The 14719-nt window shown below is 39.0% G+C and overlaps 1 protein-coding gene across 1 annotated transcript; it reads right to left on the bottom strand.

The window, feature by feature from the left end:
* Positions 1-10764: 10764 nt before the first annotated feature.
* Positions 10765-11460, bottom strand: LOC131685906 (adult cuticle protein 1-like). The gene is made up of 2 exons (XM_058969928.1): positions 11401-11460; positions 10765-11324 (listed from the first exon to the last, which is right to left on the bottom strand). Exons 1-2 carry the CDS (start codon positions 11404-11406, stop codon positions 10911-10913), a joined length of 420 nt encoding a protein of 139 aa, XP_058825911.1. The 5' UTR covers positions 11407-11460; the 3' UTR covers positions 10765-10910.
* Positions 11461-14719: the final 3259 nt, after the last annotated feature.

Below are 14719 nucleotides of genomic sequence, written 5' to 3'. Positions count from 1 at the left end.
GAAAGGCTAATTTTTGTCAAGTCAATTGCTTTATTTGCTTATAGCACTGGCCTGAGCAGAGGTAGAATGCAAATGGCTACGCATATGATAGGCTGTACGCATAAATGCTTTTTAGAAAACTTTCTTTTTTTAATAATTTTCGGTGAAAAACCTCGTTCTTCAAAAAAAATGTGAGCGTTGCCAAAAACGAGACCCATTTGTTGCCAAAATCGGAGTGTGCCAAAAAGGGAGCATGCCAAAAACGGAACGCGCCAAAAACGGAATCTTACTGTAACAAGCTACTGTTCGACGTAACACTTCTAGAATAAATAGTCGTGGATTCAAATATCACACAGCCCTCTAAAAAGACCATAAATACGGTCTCAATAACCCAAAAATACACCACATGCAAAATTATATGGTTTTTTTTACTTTCTGACATAAAGAAAGGTTTCCATTGAATTTTATTTGGATCGAAGTTCCGGTTCCGGAGTTACAGGTTGAAGAGTGCGGTAACACGTTAAATGCCCATAGAAACCGGTATCACCTTTTTATTGAAATAATATTATTTCCTGAATTGCTGAGATTTGCGACCTGGCTCACTAACACCCAATTAAACCGTCTTTGACCATCTACGATGGTCCAGGAGCTTTAACGTAGTGACAGAGATTGAGATCTATCGTGTTATGATCGTGTGTTTTCAGTTGAAATTAATTTTTGTAATTTTTCGTCGGAAAACCTTGTCGTATCGTTTTTATTGTTTTTCGTACTGATACATTAACTAACTAGAAGTGCATAGTGTTCGAAGTTTTCGTCGATTAATAATCCTTCTCGCGATTACGAGCGTTCTAAATAAAATTTCGACAAGCGGCAATTGTGATTTGCTTTGTTCAATTGGTGTATTTCTGGCGCCGATAGCACTAGCCAGCTAACCTACACTTGCTGCTCCCTACTTCATCAGCACCGAACCTGACCAAAGTAAGAATGGAAAAAAACAATGTGGCAAGTGTAATTTACCGATAAATGAGCTGGAACCTGTACGCTGTGGTTTTTGTGACGCATTTTTCCACATCAGCCAGCAATGTTGTGGTTTTAATAACCGCTCAAACATCAGGGATCTGTTTTCGCAAGGAAAAGCAATCTTTGTATGCTGCGGATGTAAACACAAATTGAACGATCGAAGTGTTTCCTCCTACATCAAGGATGCACTTGAATTACAGCAGACTCAACCGTCGAACTTGGCTAATCTTTCTGCTCAAGTTCGCCAGCTTTTCAATTTGATAGAAACGCTGAGCAAACAGGTTGAAAATATCGTATCTGAGCGCCCTGTTGATGGGACACCAGTTGTTTCTGACTGGCCTAAATTAGGTGTCAAACGGCGCCGTGGTAATAATGGTCAACCGATGCAAGCTTCTGCCGTACGTGGAACGAAGTCTATTGACTTCAGTGATTTGTCAGTTCCGTTCGTTGTCACTCCACCACCCCCACCGAAGTTTTGGCTTTACTTATCGGGATTTCAACCACTGGTAACAGTCGGTGACGTACTAAAAATTGTTGCTCGCTGCCTGGATTTAACCGATGCGGTTGACGTGGTTCGTCTAGTTTCCAAAGAGGCGGATGTTTCTAAAATGTCATTCATTTCGTTTAAAATCGGACTGGACCCTGCTTTGAAGGAACAATCCCTCGATGCTTCAACATGGCCAAGCGGACTTCTATTCAGGGAATTTGTGGAACAGCCTAAAAACCGTGCTTCAACTGTAACGACAATCCCTTTAGCCAATGTAGCAGAGACGAATCAAACATCTTCAGTGCAGCTGCGGATCCGCGACAACCAATAACAAGCAATGCGGAAGCCCCCGCTCCTCTCGACCGAAATGTGCTTTCCGTTAATACCCCTCTTCAAAATTGTTCCGGTCCTGAGGTCGGTGATGGAAGCGGGGGCTTCCAGCCTGCTATCCCAGGCGAGTATTATCATATTTTTGAACCTGCTGTTCCTGACTATTTCTCGCATTCCAGTCGTGCTGCTTCTAACAATCTCCGCATATATTATCAGAATGTGCGCGGATTAAGGAGCAAGATCGACCCATTCTCTTTGGCTGTTTCGGAAGCTGAGTACGACAGAATTGTTCTAACGGAAACGTGCCCGAATGAGCAAATCTATTCTGCACAACTTTTTGGACATCAGTACGCCGTATTCAGAACTGATCGGTCCCACTTGAACAGCCGTAAGACTCGCGGCGGAGGAGTTTTTGGTGGCAGTATCGCTGAAATTAAATTCCTACATTGATCCCGCAACCATTTCTAATACCCTTGAACAGCTGTGGGTTATTGTTGATTTGCCGCAAAATACATTCAGCATCGGCGTTATATACCTGCCACCAGACCGAAGATTCGACGCGGTGAGTATTAATGATCACTTAGAATCGTTGGGGTCAGTGTCATCCCGATTTGGCATCCATACCCCTGCCATTCTATTTGGCGACTATAACCAGTCAAACCTGCAATGGCGTTTTCCTGAGAGAGACTTACCGTTCATTGACCCACTGCTCTCGCATATGCCGGCCGGCAGCTGCACTCTTATCGACGGGTTCAACCTACAAGCATTCACCCAGATTAATACCATATTGAATCGGAACGATTTGGCCTTTTGGATCTTGTTCTTGCAAATGATACTGGTTTATCAGTCACTACCGTGTCCTCGCCCATCGAACCTTTAATTGATCTCGATGCTGATCACCCTGCTCTTACTGTTACCTTTAGTATGCCCAGTCAAATTGTTTATGAAGAGCCCGCTGTTACAAATTCTTTGGACTTTCGCCGAGCCGATTACGCCACATTGAATGCTATGTTACCTATCATCAATTGGCATTTCATTGAATCGTCCACCTGCATTGATGAGGCAGTAGAACATTTCAGCGCCATTGTGGAGAATGCTGTCTTAAGTGTTGTTCCAGCTAAACCACCCCCGCAAAAACCACCGTGGTCGAATCAACGATTACGTGCGCTCAAGCGAGCACGATCGGCTGCCCTTCGGAAATATTGCAGTTCTCGTTCACCCAAATTTTAAACAACAGTTGAACATCACAAGCAACCGGTATCGTCACTACAACCACTACCTATACAATCGACATGTGAAGCGCACAGAAGATAACCTTCGTCGTAACCCCAAACTTTTTTGGTCGTTCGTCAACTCAAAGCAAAAGGAAACTGGCATGCCTCGCTCCATGTTTTTGGAAAATGCAACTGCCTGCAACGAAAGCGAGAAGTGCAATTTGTTCGCAGAACATTTTAAGCAGGTATTCCACGATAATTTCGCCACCTCGATGCAGATAGAAGAAACTATTCGGGAAATGCCACGTGACGTGTTTGACTACAGTACTCCGCATATAACTGAAAGCATGGTAGCGACTGCTATGCAAAAATTGAAGTTATCCTTTGCTGCTGGCCCTGATGGTATAACGTCATCCGTGCTAAAGAGATGTGCACTCGCTCTCTGTAATCCGCTGGCTAGGCTGTTTAATCTATCGGTTCAGCAATGTGAGTTCTCTGCACGCTGGAAATTTTCCCACTTATTTCCAGTTCTAAAAAAAGGTGACAAACGCAATGTCTCTAATTGTCGTGGAATTACTTCTTTGTGTGCCTGCTTAAAGTTATTCGAAATAATCGTGAATGACACTCTGTTCGCCAGCTGTAAAAGTTATATTGATAGTGAACAACATGGCTTTTACCCAAAGCGCTCCGTATCCACCAACCTTATGCAGTTTACCTCGAACTGTTTACGGAACATGGATGCTGGGTGATACGGCGTATATGGATCTCAAAGCAGCATTCGATCGAGTGGATCATGGAATACTCCTAGGAAAATTGCAGCGACTCGGCGTCTCAGCGTTGGGTGTTGCTTGGTTCAGATCATATCTGACAAACCGTTCTGTACTGGTCCGAATCGGCTCGACAACTTCGGAATCGTTCACAAACCGGTCTGGAGTTCCACAAGGCAGCAACCTCGATCCGCTACTGTTTTCAATTTTTATAAACGATGTCGCATCGCTACTACCATCGGACTGTCGTCTGTTTTATGCAGACGATACGAAAATCTTTAAAATAATTAAATGCCTTCTCGACTGCCTGGAGTTACAAAGAATGTTGCATCTGTTTGAGGAATGGTGCACAAAAAACTTTATGGGCTTAAGTATTGCAAAATGCAGCATAATTTCCTTCCATCGGAAAACTCTGCCCATTATTTATGATTTCCAAATCTGTGGCTGCTCTCTTACTAGGACAGAATGTGTTAAGGATCTTGGCGTTTCTTTAAATCGTGAAATGACCTTCAGACTCCACTATGACGATATCCTGTCAAAAGCCAACCGACAATTGGGTTTTATCTTCAAAATTGCTAGGGAGTTTCGTGATCCGTTTTGTTTAAAATCATTGTACTGCTCGCTTGTACGCTCATTGCTGGAATCCAATGCCGAAATATGGAGCCCTTACCATGCAAACTGGATCGCCAGGATTGAAGGCGTTCAACGAAAATTCGTAAAGTACGCTTTACGGTTTCTGCCGTGGCGAGACCCAATTAACTTGCCGCCATACGCGGAACGCTGCCGTCTGTTAGACATCGAGCCGCTGGAGGTACGAAGGATCACCTCATAGGGATTATTCGCTGCAAAGCTACATACAGGCGATATTGACAGCTCTGCTCTGCTTACTCAGCTGCATTTGTACGCACCTGAGAGACAACTTCGTCGTCGTAACTTCTTGTTCCTGGAATCACGAAATACACAGTACGGACAGCACGATCCGCTTCGATTCGTTTGCTGGAGATTCAACGAACTTGCTGATTTCTTCGATTTTAATGTGTCGACTAATGTGTTTCGTCAACGAGTACTTGATAATTTTCGTGTTGTTCGTAATGTTTAAATTTTTGATTAGTTTTAACCTTTAGTTTTAAGTTTTCATTAAGACAATCTATGTCAGATGAAATTATACCAAACAAATAAACAAAGTCCCTGAATTACATACAGATCTCTTTCTCCGGAATGGCTGACTCGAATTTCATTTCTTTGAGTTATGAGTTACAGAATGCGGCTACACATGATATCCCAGGAAGATTTTTTTCCCTTTAGATGATGTTTTTTGACATGGAAGAACTTGATAGTTTATAATCAAAACACTCAAGTATAAATTGGTTGATATTACAAGCTGAAATAAATCTCTAGTTTTGATGTTTTCTTTAGCAGAGCCAACATTTGATAAATTACCCTACCCTGAATTTTGATTACATTCTGATAGTATACTTTTCTATTGTTAAATAATAAACCTAAATTGTCAGTTTGAAGCTTATGTTATGGAGGTTTATATATTAGAGTAAATAAGTTCGTAAAATCGGGGTTGCTTAACAACCGTGTGTGAAAAATACTTATAGACACCGTACTTGTGTAATCAGTTGAACAAGTTTAAACTTTCAATGCGAGGTACATTTTTTTACTTTATCGGGCTAAAATCTAAAATTGTCTGATCTTTATGCATGAACTACATTTCTGCCAGTTTGCCATTCCAGCATAATTGAAAAATTTAATTTCTGTACAGCATGCTGTTTTGTACCTTCTAATGAAGAAGGTCAAATTGTCAAATTAGTATTGAAAATAACAATCCATATAATCATAGTTAGGATGAGAGAGAAAGGCTAAATTGCACCACTAGGCGAAATAAAACAGGTTTTTGCCCTTCTCAATAGAAAGGATATGCAGTTACTCTGAAAACCGGCTTTGTAACCGAGGCCTGACGGGCCGAGTCTTTATACCATTCGATTCAGTTCATCGAGATACCATTCGATTCAGTTCATCGAGATCAGCAAATGTCTGTAAATGTGTGTATGTATCTGTATGTATGTATTTTTTAATCTCATTTACTTTTCTCCGAGATGGCTTAACCAAATTGCTCAAACTTAGTTTCAAATGAACGGTATAACGCTCCCATAAGCTACAATTGATTTTTTTATCGATCGGTGTTCCGGTTCTCGAATTACGGGTTGTAGAATGTGGCCACATAACAAATTACCATATACACTGATACCACCATGATGTCCAAATGATGTAATAGATATTAAAAAAATTCCGACATTTCTTGTATTTGCTGGTATAGATCACTTAATGATCATTCAAAGCAGTTTTGGCCTCATTGGCCCCTTATGGCGGTTCAAATGAAAGATACAATACTCACATGGACTGCTATTGAGTTTCATTCGTATCTGACTGGTTCAGGAGTTACAGGTTAGTTACAGCGGCCACATACATAGGAAATTCCCATATAAACAGGTACAATCGTAATAATTCAAAGGTTGAAAATCCTTTATGATGAATATCAAATTACTTCTATTTGCAAGGCTAGATCACTGATAGTCAATCAAAGATTCATTGAATATATTGTTCACTATCGACAGTTCCGAAACTTCCAGGTTTTGGACGTATTCAAGAATTAAAGTCACATCGGTTCTTCGGTGATGATTGAACCGATTTTCATAAACCAAGTCTCATATGGACGGTATATTAAGCGGTTGGGTATTCCCCACTTCCACCTTCCGCCCTTCCTCCCTTCATCATTTCCCCCCTCATATCCTCCATTTCATCCAGAATATCAATTAGACACAATTCAATTAATTCTAAGAAATTTGAAATCTTTTTTAATGTAGTAATTTTTTTATTTTCGTTTTATCGACCCCTGAATATCCATGTTGTTTATAAACTACAAAGTTTTCAAACAGCTATAATTTGGGGGTTAGACAAAATTTCCTCACAGCAACAAGTAAGGCTAATAACTGTGACTATTACCTTTTATTTGAGCGCTAACAGTTATATGAATTGTTGATAGAACTAAATTTATTGCAATTGTTCAGACTAAATACCACTGGTGTAGTGGTGCCACAGAGACATTTTCAGTTATTGGTGAAAAAGCTTCTAGTACTGATAGAGAAGCATCTTATTTTGATCAAAATAGGGTTTTCGTGTTTCTTTTCTCCATTTGATTTGGTTTGGGACCCCAATAAGCGCAAGAAAAAAGTTGGGCAAGATAGGGTTAATTTTAATCATATTATTCATTTCATTTGTTTAATTAATTTAATTAATTTCATTTATTTGTTTGTTTCGTTCATATTATTCACTTCATTCATTTTATTCATTCCATTTATTTTATTCATTTTACTATATTATTAATTTTTTGCAGTTCATATTTTTTATTCTGTAGCTTCATTTTATTAATTCTGTTCAGTCATTCCTTTTATTCATTTCATCCAACTTGTTAGTTTGAAACAATTTAATTTATGCTATAAATTTTAAAACTTTTTTTAATCCTGTAAAATTTTCATTTGACCTGGTTTGATTTTTTATTATTTAGATTTTTATTAATCATTCTACCGATTTTATGAATTTGATGTTTTACTGCCTTGCTTCTATTGAAATGCTATACAATCACGTTGAAAGTCAACTTTTTAACCGAGGCTCGGAGGGTTGAGTCTCTTATACCATTTGACTTTGTTTATTGAGCTCGGCAAATGTCTGTATATGTGTGCGGTTATATGTATGTGACCAAAAAATGAACATCGGTTGTCCGGAGATGGTCTAACGGAAAGTCAAACTTAGTGTCAAATAAAAGGTACAACGTGTCCATAGGCAGCTATTGAATTTCATTCAATTTCAACTACCGGTTCCAGAGTTAGGGACTGAAGACGGTCAAGCATGAAATTCCCATATAAAGCATTATTAGCATGGTATCTAAGAGATGCAAAACTTCATAAAATGTATTCTAAATTGTTTGAATTTATAGCTTCAGTTCACTGATGTCGAATCAAACCCACATTGACCACTTTGGACACCTTCGGCGAAACCGAAAACTTCGGAAAAGTGGCAAAGTTCCTGTTTTGAATTCACATCTGCTTCTTAGAAACGTCTGACTCGATTTTCTCGAATTAAGTCTCAAATGAAAGTTACAGCATCCATATTGAATGGTATTAAATTACATTGGAATCGGAGTTCTGGTTCCTGTGTTGTGGGCTGAAATATGCGGTCACATGCGAAATTCCCATATAATCCGATTTAATAATTATGTCGAAATGATGCAAAACTAATTAAAATGAGTTCTAAATTGCTTGAAATTATTGATCCTGATCACTAATTTCAAATCAAAGTCTCTGTAAATACTTTGGAAACAACTGAGGATTCCGTAAGATCCTCAGATGCAATGTTCCGAAATTAGAGTCACAACTGTTTCTCATATATCGCAGAGTCAATTCTCACAATCTTAGTCTGAAATGAAGGGTATAGTATTCATACTGATTGCTACTGAACTTCATTTGAACGAAGTATTGGTTCCAGAGTTCGGTAATCCGATCACACGAGGTTATGCAATCACTCTGAAAATCGACTCTTTAACAGAGGCCCGGAGAGCCGAAACTCTTTCATCATTCGACTCACTTCATCGGGTTCAGCATATGCGTATGTGAGTATATGTTTGTATGTGGGTGTGTATGTGACCAACAATCACACATCAGTTACTTGGAGATGGCAGAACCGATTTGCTCAAACTTAGTCTCAAATGAAAGGCGCAGTTTGTCATTGAATTTAATTCTGATCCGACATTCGGTTCCGGAGTTACTGCTTGAAAAGTGTGTTCATAGGTAAATCCCCATATAAACTGGTACCACTATGATGCAAAACTTATTAGAATGAGTGTTAAATTACTTAGATTTGCAGGCCCTTAAGGAGTTACATGCTTTTTATTTTTCCAAAAAATCGAAATTTGTTTATTACATTATCTCAAAGTCCAACTTCTTGAGAATATTTTCCCAAATTTTTATAGAGATCCGAGAAATAGATCGATAGTTACAGCGCTTTTTTTAAAAAATGGGTTTTCCATGATCACGATTGCCGAAAAACCACTCAACCAATTTTTCTTGAAATTATTGCTTTATGCCTTTACGTAAATTTAAACTTTCTTGACATTTTACGCACCAAAAGGTATATAATAACCCCTTATCCGCTTTGATCACATTGGCCACCTAGAACAGTCTAGATACCCCAGAGTACTTGCTAATGTTCAGAGTTAATTTCGCTCATGATTGATGCAACGCTTCAGTTAGCTACTATTAAATTTCATCCCGATCTGACTTTCAGTTCCGGAGATATAGGTTAGTTGGTACGGTTACATAAGAATTTCCCATATACCTGTAGCATCATAATACTTACTTATGCCTCTCATATTAAAAAGGTTTTTGCCATTACTCTGAAAATCATCAACCTAATCCAAGCTATTTTTTTACCTCAATACATATTCTGGTGTGTGGGGGGTGTTACTCCCCCACATATCGCTCAACCTCAACAGCGCAAATCAAACCCCCTCAGATCCTTCTCCACCAACCCCCACTACTCCGTCAGGCTACCACCCTATCCCACCTCTTACAGACCCATAAATCTCATTCCCATCTCTTTCACCCACAAGGCATACCAAAATAAGCCGGGGGTTGTGGGTTTTTCACAGAATTCCAAAATATGTTAACAAAAAGACACCATTGAACAATTACTGATTAAGGTTATCGAATGTGATATATCTTTCTAGTTTTAAGTGTTTCAGCGACGACACGTAGTTCATCAAGCTCGCAGAATGCGTGCCATTGTATATAATTGTACAAAAAATGTAATAGACATTTTCACAATTAGATTTAGCAAAACCAGCAATGGAATCATAGTTTGGAGAAATGAGAAAGGCACAATTGCACCACTAGGAGGATTAAAACAGGTTTTTAGCTTTAGGTATATGCCAACTGTTGGGTATTTTAAAATAATATGATGATAAAACATGAAATCCCATTCACAGCGAAATAAAATCAGTTGGGCTCTATGTGATCGTTATATTGAACGCATGCATTTCTTGTGAAGATATTCATATTTCTTTTTCGTTGGTTTTGAATTACGATTTTTTATTTTCTCGGCAAATTATGTTTTAATTACCTAAAAAAGATTGATATTTTGCAATTTTGACTATTATACTGATTATTATAAACTAAGTGAGCACGAACAAATTTGAAATAAATAATATTCAATGCAATAAATAATAAGGGCATCGTTTTGCAAAATTTATCTTTAAAATAATTCCCTATTTACATATGACAATTATGCGTAGAACGGCAGTAAAAGTTGAATAAAATACTTAAACTGTCGGTGTTTTTTACATTTCTCACAAAAGAAATGTATAGGATTCGCTCCAACTTTGAAAACTTTTTCCGAGTCCCGGAGGGCCGCGTCTCATATACCAATCGACTCAGCTCGACAATGTCATGTAATTATTTCAGCAATAGCTGAACCGATTCTAATGAAACTAGTTTTTAGCAGTGAATTTGCTCGAACCTGTTACCGTTGTTTACCCTTTTTATTGAAATTGGAAATATATCCCCGATTGCAGTAACAAAGCAAAGCAAATCCGTAATACTATATTCCGTTGCGGAGCTTGACCTTCTGTTTCGACGGACATCGCAGTCGATTTTTAATGTACTAGACAAGTACAGGGCTAGTGCTACGATCTTACTAACCACTAACAATCTTTCTGGGCGGGGCCTTGAACATTCGACGAGTCGCTTACGAGGACAACGCCTTTCCAGGGTGAAGTGCCAATTGCACATGATACCTTGTAAATAAAATCAATAACAATTTTTGTTTGGAAGCGTTTCTGCGGAAACATCATTTAACTGAGTTCTAGTAACACATTTTCAGCAGACAAAGCCTACAGTTTTGCAGCGTAGTTCTATCAAAAACGTATTTCACTCACAGAAAGTTTAGATTTTAATCATTTATTATTCAAACTAAAATGAACTATTTCTCCAAAACACTTTTTAATCAGTCACAAAATTCTTCATAATTTATCATCACATTGCAGTCAGTGTCAGTTCAAACGGTTCCCGCAGCTGGTTCCAGATTGAGCTGCTGCTGGGAGTACTCATGTCCCGGAAGGGGCGCCTCGTGGATGGCACCTCGGTTGGCAGCCAGATAGCGAGCCTCCTTCTGGAGTAGCAGACCGGGAGCGCTGTATGCAATGGGGGCACTATAGGAAATCGGAGCACTGTAAGTAAACGGAGCACCATAGGGCACGTAGTACGGGGCACTATGGAAGGGCCAGGCAGCGGCGCTCGATGGCGCAAAAGACCATCCGCTGAAGGGAGTTGCGGCCGCCGCCACCAATTTCGGTGCTGAGTTACTCTGGACGACTGTGGTGTGGGGCAGGGTGTAAGCCCACGGTGCACTGTAGATAAGACCGGCTCGGGCTACAGCGACAAAAGCTACCATGACTACAGCTGCGATGCACTGATTGAATGATATTGGAAGAGAGAGATAGAGTATGGTTAAGAATCGATAAGCAAATATCCGACAGTTGATTTACCTTCATGATTGCTAGTTTATTATATGTATAACGGAACCGAGATGATTTCCTTACGACAAACCGTTGGATTCTGATGATAGAAGGATGCACGGGATGGCTTTTATACGGACGATAGTTCAACGATTCCCGCCAGCTGCTTTCTGGACGCACATCCCGGATCCAAGAATGGTTGGCGCGTATGTCGGCAATTTGTTTTGCTTTTGCCATACTCCGCCCAATCAGTGATCCATTGATGCCTGTCGGACTACCTACCTACCTACTCATAGCCGAGAGAGAGAGAAAGATTATTCTACGAAAAAGTAAGTACACCAAGAAAGAAAATAACCACCGGAGACAGAAGAAACAAGACAAGAAGCGATTAAAAAGTGTTTCAATCAAATCCAAGATTGCCACAGATTCTTACGCGCACGGCACGGTCATAACGCCTACGATGCTGAGTGCTTGTTGATTCAATTTGGTGCGCTAAAATCGTGGTTTGATTGATTCGGACCGGGCGAGCCTTGTATGGTAGGGCGCCGACACTGTTCGTTATTTTTTTTATTTGCGGAAAGAGTTTATTGAATTGCAATGGTTTATCCCAGTCCATCATTCAATAACTTACTAAATAATCTATCCTTTCAGGTAATGCGGCCTGTTGATCTTACCTATTGATGTAGCATACTTGGTCTTGGCACTGACAAATAGAAGCCGGCATCGGTGGCAAAGTGTAATTATGAATTATGCTCGCATGTCAATTATACTGCCTGAATCGGTGCGAAGCGCCTGGCTCTTAGCAAGCAGAAAGCATATGGTTATCCACATTTCTTTCCGATCAGGCTCATGTGAGCTTCCCTAGCTCTAGGTTTCCCTACTAAGTTTATTACTGATTCGCGCTAGAACTGCTACTAGTATTTCATTTATCATTTATTGCGTTTCTCTTAGTCATCATTTTACCGAAAAAATTCAAACAATTAAAGGATTATTTTGGAAACTGCCAAATATTTAAATCCACCATAGATCATTGAATTATAAAACAGATCACATTAACTGACGTTTTCAACTTATTTCGTGGTTTTGTCGGCTTGCCGTGAGGATCTAATAGATAGTCTAATAGATTCCTGCTAGCGACGATTCACTTCCTGCCACCCCTGGGGCCCGGGTCCTGTTTGGGTGTCCGAATTTTCACCTGAAAATGAAACAAAATGGCTTGAAGTTTGTATAAAAATTTAGATATGAAAATAGTAATTGTAATATCTTTGTATTCGTAAAACCTTATTGAATTATTATATGATGAAAACGAGGATTATCAAAAAAAAACCTTATCAAATATTTTTATTCAATAGCTTAAACTTGAAACTTGAACTCATATTGTAGATATCATTTCGAACTATTTTGATCTTCTTCATTTGTTAAAGTAAATATTTGTAAGAGAGTGATGTTTCACAAAATGGAAAACAAAGAGTTTTCATTGATTGAATCTATAATTTTACTATACTCCAAGAATTAAGCATACAAAAATTGGGAACCAATTCATCATATTGTCGAAAATATTAAACACTTCGTCTCGTCAGAATCCGACACTAACTTAGTGACAGAATTAAGCTAGCGCCGGATTGACGCTAGCTCAAAAAAAAAAACGGAAACACAATTTGTGTTTCTGAGCAGACCCCTATTTCTACGTTATGTTCCGCAAGAAAAACGGCGCTAGTTAACACTTTTGAGGAATTCGACGAAGATAAGTCCGAAAACCTTTAAAATCGTGAACTTGGGTTACAGTATTTTCTACAACAAAACTATCTAAGAAGAAGTTACAGGGAATAAATACTGACGAATTTCGCGCTAAATCGTATTCAGAGTTGGCAGCACCCTCTTAGATTTTGATGAAACTTTCTGTACATGAGAACATTGCCACAAAAAGCCACTTTACATACTTTGTTTTTCCAAGAATGATCTAGACTGTCTTTTGAAGAGGGTCAAACTTTTTTAACCATTCAAAAGGCTATAGTCTAAAAATGACAAATCCTACAAAGAAAAGTTGTAGGAGTGATTTTAACAAAATTAATTAAAGTTTTGAATAAAAATATTGAAAAAATTCTTCATCGACTTCTCCACTGAAAAAAATCAATTTTAAAAATTTAAAGTCGATTTACAAAAAATCGATATTAGTCGAATAACAACAAAAACGCATCTTTGATTTGGATGAAATTTTGTTCCATCATAGATAATTATGTTCCCTACCTAACGCCAAAATCATGTTTTAAGAAAAAAAAGTTATTTGAAAAAAACTTTTCCTTGTCCAAACTGAATTTATTTTTTCAGTGTATTTTTATTGAAAACTTATAGCACTTGGCCGTGTACGAAGAAGTATCTTGTCTATGTACCCGCCCGGGAAGTAGAGATTGATGGTGTAGTCTCCAACAGGGGCCTTAATTGCCTTAGTATGGGGTTCGCTCCTTCAAGAATCATTTGCTTCGGTCAGTGATGATTCCTGTTCGCAAGCAATTGCGTTCCAGAAAAATCAAGGAGTATATGAAAACAACTTATTTTCCATCACCCTAATTTCGAACCTTTCGCCGAATCTGCTCTTCCAAATTTTGATCTTTTGGACGGGGCTAGTCTACCTGCTCGCATTTTTGTGCTGCGAGGCATGAACTGTCGTCGTTGCAAACAAGTGGGCCTACAGCGACTTATTGTAGAAACAATGCTGTGGAAAATGCGGAGAGAATCATGAAAAGTTTTTCTACTATGGAGAGACTCCGCATGATATCACGACATATCCCGCATATTAATTATGTGGAGACAAAATGAAACATTCTCTTAAGGAACTCCCCGATAAGAAATGCAAAAGAGCGCAAAGACTAATTTCTACGTTTCCTTGTATTTAGTGTAGCGAGAGTGGGAACATCTTCTAATGTGCCTATAAATTTCCGAAAGAGGAAAATTTGTTTTCTCTCCCTAGTCTCCTCGAAAAGGCCTGAGAGTGTCCCTTGAAGGGTGCTGTTACAAAACCGAAGTAAGTGGTTCGTGATCTCGGTAATCTTAGAAACTAGCAGAAATTTCCACATGGGACATCAAAAACCCCAAGTGTCTCTATATTTCAATCCCTACATTTCCCCCCAGGTTTTACACAATGCATTTGCATTACGATTAAAAGTCAGCCAAAACGAGTACCCGAAGCAAACAGCCGTGAACAGTCTCCTACTTCGTGGTGGGCAGAGCTTGCTTAGAATTGTGCGCGAAAGGGGCTTTTGAATGTCGGATCGCCCAATATACGCGACACTACAAATGCAAATGAAAAACTTGATGAAAACTGAAAAACGAGATTATTGGCACCGGTCCG

The sequence above is a fragment of the Topomyia yanbarensis genome, chromosome 2, assembly GCF_030247195.1.
Source record: "Topomyia yanbarensis strain Yona2022 chromosome 2, ASM3024719v1, whole genome shotgun sequence".
NCBI lineage: Eukaryota > Metazoa > Arthropoda > Insecta > Diptera > Culicidae > Topomyia > Topomyia yanbarensis.
This window is presented reverse-complemented; position numbering and strand designations above follow the sequence as displayed.